Raw genomic sequence first — 9,817 nt, forward strand, 5'->3', positions numbered from 1 at the left:
TAGGGAGAGAAAACCCTTGGGCAGGCCTCTCTGGAGTTCTTCCATATGATTAGAAGCCTGAGCAATGAAAGCGGTGAGGCTAGATGACTTGGGTCCAGTCACTGAGATCTTTGGATCTGCTCTGGTTCCTGCATCCCCAATCCCCAGTATCCTTCCAAGAAGTCTGCCCTTCCTTTGGAAATCTCGTGGAGGTGGGCTCCTCTCACTTGTGGTTCAGACTATGTCATCAAGTCCTGCGCAGTCATGAAGCATCGCCCAGACTCAAAGAGCGGCCCCAGTTGGTTGCAAAGGCAAGCCTTTATTCTTCACTGAGAACATTGCTTTGCTGAGCAGCAAAGGCTGTTCAAGACGCGCTCCCTGGGCGAGAATGCCCTAGGTGTGAGTGAATGTGTGTTTGGGGGTTGGGCCTGATTGTTTCTGGAAGCAGCCCCAGCATTTATACAGCGGGAGCCAGGCCAATCCTGTTCTGTCCTCGATCAAAAACGGTGAAGTACAACCTTAAGAAGACGTTCCCCAGGATCCAGAGTTGCTTGCGGGTTGACCTACTTCTCCGTCCTTGAAAGGTACTCACACACAGTCCTCTAGCACTCTGGAGCAGAAGGAAAGACACAGCCGTGAGCCTGAGCCCTCACCTGCTGCTTCCCCCCTGTATCCAGATCCACAGTTTCTGGGTTTTATCTCCCTCCTTAGGCGAGAGCCACATGACTCTCTCAGCAGCTCTAGAAGGTGGGGGTGTCCCCAAGAACTAGGCAGTCTGTAGCCCCCCTCCAACTCCCTGCTCTTTCTTTCCTTCTGCCCCAGGCTGGCAGTTCTCTCTGCACAGAAGGCCTTTTGGTGCCCCTTTCCCCACAACCTGTTCTTTAAGGCTGCGCTCAGCGCCTCTTCCCCCACCCCCACTCGAGTGGTCTTCCTGGATCCCTGCTCACTCTCCTTGGCCATTCCAGGCTGGACTGAGTAACTTGCCCTGGTGCTTCCTTGTCTCTAGCCCTCATCAACTGGTCTTGCCCCTGGCATACTTTGGCATTGCCCCCAGGGGTGCCAGGGGCACGGAGCCCAGTGTCGATTTGCCTCCACCCCAGAGGGGCTTCTCACCCCTCCATGAGGCTGGGGGTTTACAATCATTGAAATTCCCTCTCTTCCTCAAAGCCTTATTTGAGCTCCTTCAGCCTCCTCTCAATTCCCTGAGGTCTGAGCCAGGGGCTGTGCAGTCACTGTGTCCCCTTCATGCAGGAGGGCCTCCAAGCCCTGCACAGGGCTGGTCTGGTGTCCCAGCTTCCAGAGGGGGAACTGGGCCTTACGAAGGGCAGGTGCAGCCTAGGACTCGGGAAACCCTCTAATCATCATCCAAACCAGGGCACTTTGGAGATGGGCAGGGAGACTGTGAACCACTCTGGTGGGACAACACACTGGCAGTGTCCTCAGCCACCCCCTTGTCCCTCAGCCTGATGATCACAGGGATTCTGTGTCATCCATCCGTGGGCCCTGGTTGACCGGAAGCTCCTTGAGGGCCAAGACCCTTAGTGGTCCCCTCTCCTTGTGCCTGATACTGTGCCTGCCCGGGGTGGAGTCTCCATATGGATTTCAGGATGGTGGTTGTCCTAGTCTTCCCTTTGCCTTCAAGAGGTTGCTTTTGTGGGCAGCGCTGGGAACCCTCACCCCCAATGGGTGGTGGTATGTGCTGGTGGGGTTGGTGCTTAGGTGCATCTGCAGTGGTGCAGCTTGGCCTGTAGGGTGCTCCCTCCTCCCAGCAAGCAGCCCAATGGTTCCTGCAAGCCCCCGATTTGAGAACCAGCCCCCAGGGTTGGCCCCTCACCTTTTGAACATAGGCTCGAGCTGGCACTGGGTAGTCGATGCCCTCAATGGTGAAGACGATGTCAGGGAGGGTGTTGATGTCTTGACATGGGATTACGTACTGTTAGAGAAAAGGGGAGAGAGGTTGGTACACCTTATCCTGATTGTGTGAAGAGCCCCAGAATGAACCTGTAGCCTGTTCCTTCACCAGGTCCTGGAGGTAATAGCCACTGAAGCGCTTATGGATGTTGTAGACTTGTTTCCTTGGGCCAATCATCAACGAGGTCCCAGTATCCACGACGGCCTGACAAGCGCGTTTACATGCAACAATCTTCCCTTTCATGCTGATCCTAAGAGACAGTGGGACAAAGTGGGCACCAGGATCACTCTGAAGCCTCTGATGCCACCCCCAATCCCCACTGGGACTGTCTCCAGAATAATCGTCCAGCTCATGCCCCCATTCTGGTTTCCTTTGCTTTGGTCATTTCACCTTTACTGATTTCCTTTCATTTCTTGAAAACCCTGGGCTCCTTCATGCCGCAAGGCCTTGGCTCATGCTGGTCGCCCATTTAATTGTCACATGTCAGGAAATTCTCCCCCACCCCCACTTCTGCGTCCACCCCCTCCCCCCTGCTCCCATCAGGCTCCACTCTTGGCCATTCTCTGTACACACTTCCTCAAGTCTAGCCTGGTACAAATGGCAATTCATTCTTTGGGTGACCTCTTTCCTGAATGTCTACCTTACTAGATTCTAGGTCTCTAAGAGCAAGTGCTCACCTCAATTCCCAGCACACAGCAGATCCACACCATGACTTTTTGAATGAATGAATGAATGAAGACATGAATGAGGGCAACCAGAGCCCTGTTTCTGGTGTCTGAGAAATAATGGGTCAATGCCCAAAGTTCTGTTGGCGGTTCTCTGGTGCAGCAGATGCTCAGAGTGGTGGGGAGGGGGACACTGGGTGCCCTGGAAGAGGTAGTCCCCCGGCCCTGCCCCCCGGCCAGGCTCATACACTGAGGCCCCCGGGGCAGGCGATGAGCGACATTGCCCTGGGGCCTCCAAAGACATGGAAGACCATGTCTGAGGGGCTAAACTCCTGCCTCTCGTTCTGAGGCCACTCTTGGATCCCAGCTCCCTGGTGGTCCCTGTCATAGTGCCTTTCCCCCTATGTGCCTGGGATGGGACTGGGTGAGTCAGGGTCAGGAGGCATCTCTCTGTCTGATGTGCTTTCCAGTCTCAGGAATGCAGCCAGCCTCTGTGCACTGCTGGGTAGCTTCTCCCTAAGGAGACCCATTTTCCCAGTTTGTCCAGGACGTGTCCTGTTTTCCCACTGGCGACCCTGTGCACTAATCACCTTCTTGGGCCTGGGTAGCCGAGGACGGTTGGTCATCGTAGCACCAGCCTTCTCAGGCTCGTGGAAGTCTCCCTGATCCTCCTTTCAGGACACTTCAGGGTCCTCAAACCATGCTCCCCAACTGCCTCCCAACGTGGTTGCTGCAGTGTCCCTGGGTTGCACAAGCATCTCCGGTCCCTGGCCAGGACCCTGGTCAGGAGGCCAGGGTGATTATAAACTTCGGGGAGGTGTGTGTGTCTGTCTGTGTATCTCTGTGTCTGTGTGTCTTGGTGTGTCTCTGTGCCTGTGTGTGTCTCTATTTGTGTCTCTGTTTGTGTTTCTTAGTGTGTCATTGCTTGTGGAGGGTGTGTGTATCTGTGTGTGTGTGACACTGTGTGTGTGTGTGTGCCCGTCCATGTCTGTGTGCATGTGTGGGGACAGCCCTCGGGATGGCCTTCAGAGGGAGGGGCTTACCTTTCCAAGGGTATCTGCCAGTAGTGGGGTTTCGACAGGGACACCCACTTGAGGTCTCCTTTGTAGTAACAGTCGAGCACGCCGCCAAACATCACCACGCTGCCTAACTCTGTTTCGCTGAGGAGAGGAGGGAGAGGGAGGGCTGAGTGTAGGAGAATAATGGGTGGCTTTTCTCAAATTCGGCCACACACCAGGCACTGTTGAGGGCTGTGCTTATCCACCCATCAGGGGCACTGCTAGGATTCCATTTGGCAGATGCAGAAATTGAGGCATGGAAGGTTCAGTACCTGACCGGCTAATGAGTAGCCTAAAAGAGATTTGAACCTGGGGGGACATCCTGGCCAGGCTCTGAGCACCCACCCTTCCTAGAGGGACTGGTCCCCTCCCTCGATCAGCCTGCTGAGAGAGTCCCTCAGGGGACACCAGACTGGAGGGCTGGGGCTTCCACTGGGACAACCTGACAATTTTCAGGAAAGCTGAGACCTGAGGGTGCCAAGGGCATGGATCCAGCTCACCCAGGGCCAGATTCCCGGGCCCAGGGCCCAGATTCCCATGCGGTCCACGGGACCCCCCATTCAGCAGGCCCCCAGGCCTCTGCCATCTCTGTCCTGAGTCTCAAGCTTTTTCCACAAGGGGTCCCTCATGTTCCTTTTGCACTGAGCCCTGCCAGTGCTCTAGCTGGTCCTGGGCTCCTGGTCAAATGTGAGTGAGGAAGAAAGTGTCCCCCCATCCCTGTCCTTCCTTCCTTATCGAATCCGTCGGCGAATCCCGTTCTCTCCTCCTCCTGCCTGTATCCTGACCCCTCCACTGTTCCTCCTCCTCCCTCCACCTCCCTGGGCCAAGTGCTGCCCTTGGCCCCAGGAGCATGGTTGTGTTCCATTAAAAGTGTATTTATAGAATCTAGCTGGTGGTACCAGATGAGGCCCTGTGGTCACAGTTGATTACCCTGGTCTAGACTATCTCTCAGGAAACTTCTGGATCACGTAGGCTAGACATTTTCATGCAACCGAAAGCATCATACAGGTGATGTGGAGAGAGGGTTTATTCCACTCATACTCACGTGCTCAAGTAGAAGGCAAAGACAGGCTCAGAAATGAGGCTTTGATTCATTATAGTGTCGAAGATGGGGGTGGTCCCTTTGATGGCGAGGCTGGGATAGCCCAGGCCTAGGATGCCATCGAAGATTGCATGTTCAAAGACTATGTCATCCTCTGTCAGGCTCAAGCCAAATGTCTGGTTCTTGATGATAAGGTCCCCCATCTGTGAAAGAAGGGTGTGTTCCCATGTGGATGTCTGTGAAACAGGGCTGGGGCTGGGTTGGAGTGGAGAGGGGCAGGGAGATGCCTTTAGCCTGCAGAGAACTAAGGCCTGCCTGGGCCCTGGCTTGACCACAGGCCACGCTGGTACAGGAATCTGGTTTCCATTTCAGCCAGTCTGTGGATTTCAATCCACAGCTGCTCCTTTGGAAAATGCTGTCTGTAGTTTTGGCCTTATGCCCTCGTCCTGGGGGGAGAGTGAGATTATGCCCTCGTCCTGGGGGGAGAATGAGACTCAGGGCTGGACCAAATGGTTCCCACCTGAGGAGAACACGAGTAGAGAGCAGGGTAGCCTTGTCTTTGGCGTCCCTGGGATCTGATGACAGAAAGGGATGAGTTCGTTGCAATGCATTGTGGATCCTGCATCCACACAGTAAGAAAGATGCCCATTATACAGCGAAGCTGCAAGATTGTCACGAAAATTCTTTAGGGTGTGTGTTTGCGTGTGAGCTAGTGACAGAGAAAGAAAGAGGGAGAGAGATAAAGAGAAAGAGAGAGAGAGAGGAGAATACTCAACCCTTTCAGGGAGTCTGGGCTTAGTTTTATTTAGATTCTCCAAGACCGCCTAGAGTAAGAATGCATTTAGCAGGTTGTTCCCACATCTGTGGCCCCCTGCCTCCCCTGCCTCGGTGCCTGAAGCCCTTGGCTGACCCCCCCCCAGGGTCCCCAGATCAGCTTTATTCTCTCCCCACAAAAACCCCACACCTGCATGAGTCCTGACTGGCCAGCTCAGCTTTACCGCTTACCAGATGCATGACCTTGGCCAAGGCCCTTGCTCTCTGCACCTCAGCTCCTTAATCTGTATAGCGGAGATAATAATAGCACCTGCTGTGGGGTGGGGGTGGGGGTGGGGGTGGGGGTGGTTGTGTGGGTGCTGCAGGGTGAAAGGATTATCACAATCGAAGTGCCTGGCACAGTGCCCAACCCAGTCGGGGTTCAAAAAGTGAGTGTTATTCCCCCTCTCCCTGCGGAGGCAAAATTTCACTTGAGGTGCAAATCCACGCCCCAGACCTCTCTCTGGGGTGGCCATTCTGAGAGCCTGTGTGTCAGCAGGTGCACTTCCCCCACAGGGACAGAGTCCCCCAGGGCATTTGGGTGGCGAGCCACTCGGAACTTTGGGAAAGTCAGGCCCTCCCAAGGGATCGCGGATCTGTCTGGGAAGTAGCAGTCCCATCCACGGCTGACCCTGCCTCAGCCCGTGGTGTCCACATTACCTGAATGGTGTCATAGCCAAGGAGTCCGGTCATTGTCCCAGAGCCGTAATGCAGATCGATGACGATGCCTGGCAACTGAAAGGTGGTGGATTGGAAAGGGTCGAAGGTGTTGTGTGTAACTGCAGACAGAGGAGATGAGTGTCCATCAGCTTGCCCAGGACAGAGAAGGGGGTTGGGGGGAGCACCAGAGGGGCAGCTTGGGGCACTCACCACATGCCATGCTTTGGCAGTAGATAGAGGGCACCCATGTGTCAGATGAGCCCGTGTCAAAGGCCATGCTGAACTGCTGGGGGGGTGTTCCGATGGTGATGTTGCCCACGTAGATCATCTGCAGGGTCCGGGGAGGGGCGGTCAGGGCAGAACTGACTGCCCTGGTCACCCTGGTTTCCTGAGCTGCCACCAACCTCATGGTCCCTTGCCCATGGCCCCACCTCACAGCCTCTGCTCAGACCAGTGCCTCATTGGAGCAGCTCTCCAGTGTCCCCCTCAAGGCCCAGCCTGAGCATGTCCTTCTCCTTCCTTCACCCAAGCCCAAAGCATGTCCTGTCAACAGCACACAGCTGGCCCTTTTATGTGACATTCATTTATTCTTCGCCTGGGTCTCAGGCTGGGCTCTGCATTCTTGAGGAAGATAAAAGACCTTTCTAAAAATCAGTACCCATGGGATTTCCCATTGTTTACCATCGGACAGGCACCAGACTACTATCCATGAAGATGCAGCTTCGATCCCTGGGATTACTCGGTGGCTTAAGGATCCAGTGTTGCTGCGAGCTGTGGTGTAGGTCATAAACACAGCTTGGATCCGTGCTGCCCTTGCTGTGGCTCAGCCAGGCAGCTGTAGCTCTGATTCGCCCCCTGGCCTGGGAACTTCCGTATGCTGCAGGTGTAGCCCAAAGAAGTAAAAAATAAAATATAATAAAACAAAATAGTAGCCCAAACCATAGAGTATTAGATTTCCACAGTGCCACCCACCAAAGGGGCTCAATCAATTTTTGGGTCTTTGGAGGCTGCCCTTCCACTGCCTGTGGCTTCACCCTGGCTTTGCAGTTGGCTCTATTGTCTGATCAGACAGGGCTCACCCTTCATCTGAAGCTCAGTGGCTCCCTTGGGTCTAAAAGAACACTCTTCCTCAAGGCGATGACATATCCTTGGCACAGAAATGGATGTTTACCTGCCACCTGGTCATCGCTGGGCCCAGTCACCACAGACCAAGAGTTGAGGGTGGGAGGGCCTTCTCCCCTGGGTTTGAGGTGCCCGTCCTCCACCACCCCCACCCACCCCCGAGTTCTCTAGCTTCTGGCAGGAGCCCCCCCCCCCATCCCTACCCTCCCACCTGGCACCTCCAGGGTAGACCCAGTGCTAGACCAGAGCACCAGGGGGCGCTGCGGGGCCATCCTCCCCTGCCACTTACATCCAAGTGGTTTCTCAGGGGTTGTTGAGAGATATTCTTCTGAGGGGCAGACTCTTCGGCCAGGCGGTTCTGGATCAGGTCATGAGAATGTTCTCCCAGGAAATTTTTCAGCAAGCCCTTGTCCCTGAGGTTTTCTCGGATGGACTTGACCTTCCTTAGAGGGATCCTTTCGCAGTGCATTGGGTAAAGGAAACAATGAAGAGATAGCCAACAGCGGTCTGTTTTGTGGAGTGACTGTCACGCCTCCATTGTGATGACACTGTGTGTTCTCCAAGCACTGTTATGAGTGTCATCTTGCAAAGACCATGGCAAAACCCTAGGTTCAAATACAGGTTCTCTTCTGTAATGTTGCATAGGTCATGTGAGCTCTTGTCAGTGCCTCCATTGGTACCAAGGTTGCATCCAATAACCCCACACCCTAAGTAGAATGTGCTGGCTCGTAAGTAAGAGGATGGATGTAGTGCACCTTCTACATGGGAAGTCTCAACAATGAAGCCGTTACCATTGCTATTGCCACCCTGCTGCATCTGCCTCAAAGCAGCTCTGGGAGGGAGGCCCAAGGGTCATCATGATCCTCTTTTTGCAGAGGAGGAAGTTGAAATGCAGGACAGGGGAGTTTGTGGCTTTGCTGTGGTCAGCCAGGAGATGGGGAAATAAATTATGGAAATTAAGAGGCGAAGGGAAGTTCCTGTTGTGGCTCAGTGGTAAGGAGCCCACCTGGTATCCATGAGGATGTGGGTTAGATCCTGGGCCTCGCTTACTGGGTTGGGGATCTGGTGTTGCCATGAGCTGTGCTATAGGTCTCAGACTTTGTTTGGATCCCGTGTTGCTCTGGCTGTGGCAGAGGCCAGCAGGTGTAGCTCTGATTCGAGCCCCGGCCAGAGAAACTCCACATGTTGCAGGTGTAGCACTAAAAAGAAAACAAAGACACAAAAAAACCCAAAAAAACCAAAAAGCAAACCCCCAAAAAGAGAAATGAGGAAGAATAAAAATTGAGAAAGAAAAAATAACAAGACGTCAGAGAGTTCTGCATGCACATAGACATCCAAAGAGATGGAGAGAACAAAAGAGAGATACGGAGACGAAGCCCCAGAAATACAAAGACCCAGAAATGGAGGGAGAGCCGAGAGAAGACCTAGGAGCAAATGCAGGAGAAGTGCTCTTCCACCAGACTACACTGACCGTTGCACAGATTGTGCACTGAAGAAATCCAAGGAGTGCCATTTTTTCACGTAGGTCATTGTGTGACTCTTGACCCAGAGTTGTGCAATCCTGGAGACCAACCCCAAGACCCTTGGACAGACCGCAAGGTGCTCATCTATCAGTGAGAGTTGAAGTTTAAGACTGTCAGGGAATGGTGACATTCCCTTCTAACCATGATGAGTAGATGAATAAGAGGATGACAAGAAATATTCCAGAGAGAGAGAGAGAGATGATGTCACTTCTGGTCCCCATACTTACGTGACTAAGCACTCTGAGAAGGCCACCAGCCCGAATATCACAAGCCACTTCATGCTTCTTTCCTGGGTCCAGGTACTCAGGAAATAGCAATTCCTGGGCATGCAGTGGTGGCCAGAAGCTCCTAGTTATATATGCTCTGACATGCCCGAATTGTCCTCTGTCGGCCACTAATGGACCTGATAAGAAATACAGATCTCCTGATAAGATCTTTACCTCCATCAGTGTCCTTGGGGAGTGGACTTAGAAAATTCTAAGCATACAGAGATTTCTGCTCTAATCTCTTCCTTGGAGCCTGGCTGCACAACCAAACAGAAGTGCGGACTAACAAAGAGTTGGGAGACTCTTGTGATGTTGGAGAAGAACCACCGCTAATAGCATGATAAAAATAAGTGTTAGGGATTATGATTGACATTTCAAGATCTCATGTGGTCTGGACAGCCACACATGAGGTGTGCCTTGCTGCCTCTGTTGGAGAGGAGCTTGGAAGGAGGAACAGAGATCAAATGTCAAAGTGAAGGCTTGAGGGGCAGCCCACTGACGTACCAGTGGCTTTCGGTCGGGACCCATGGCACAGATCATGGCCTCTGGGATGCCCATCAGCTTCAGAAACCAAGGCTGGAGCAGAATTCCAATGGCACAGTCTTACTATCGGAAGAAATGGGATGCCTGCCTCCAAAAGATGTTTTGCTCATCCGGCACATTAATGGAGGACCCTGTGTGCTGGGGTCCAGGTCAGATGCCAGAAAGTCAAACATGAGTCAGACACAGGCAGTCCTTGTCTTCAGGGAGCTGGCAGTCTAGGGCAGTTCTCACAAA

General features: G+C 53.4%; 1 protein-coding gene across 1 annotated transcript; it reads right to left on the reverse strand.

Moving 5' to 3' along the window:
- Positions 1–278: 278 nt before the first annotated feature.
- On the reverse strand, positions 279–9,102 carry LOC100524786 (pregnancy-associated glycoprotein-like). Its single transcript, XM_021082956.2, has 9 exons — positions 9,002–9,102; positions 7,541–7,706; positions 6,340–6,457; positions 6,130–6,248; positions 4,660–4,859; positions 3,600–3,716; positions 2,000–2,141; positions 1,814–1,912; positions 279–589 (listed from the first exon to the last, which is right to left on the reverse strand). The coding sequence occupies exons 1-9, from the start codon at positions 9,100–9,102 to the stop codon at positions 437–439; spliced, it is 1,215 nt and encodes a 404-aa protein (XP_020938615.2). The 3' UTR covers positions 279–436.
- Between the last annotated feature and the right edge of the window lie 715 nt (positions 9,103–9,817).

Source organism: Sus scrofa, chromosome 2 (genome assembly GCF_054392235.1).
Source record: "Sus scrofa isolate SSC_HxYL_T2T_F1_AM1 chromosome 2, Sscrofa_HxYL_maternal_Yorkshire_Landrace_v2.0, whole genome shotgun sequence".
NCBI lineage: Eukaryota > Metazoa > Chordata > Mammalia > Artiodactyla > Suidae > Sus > Sus scrofa.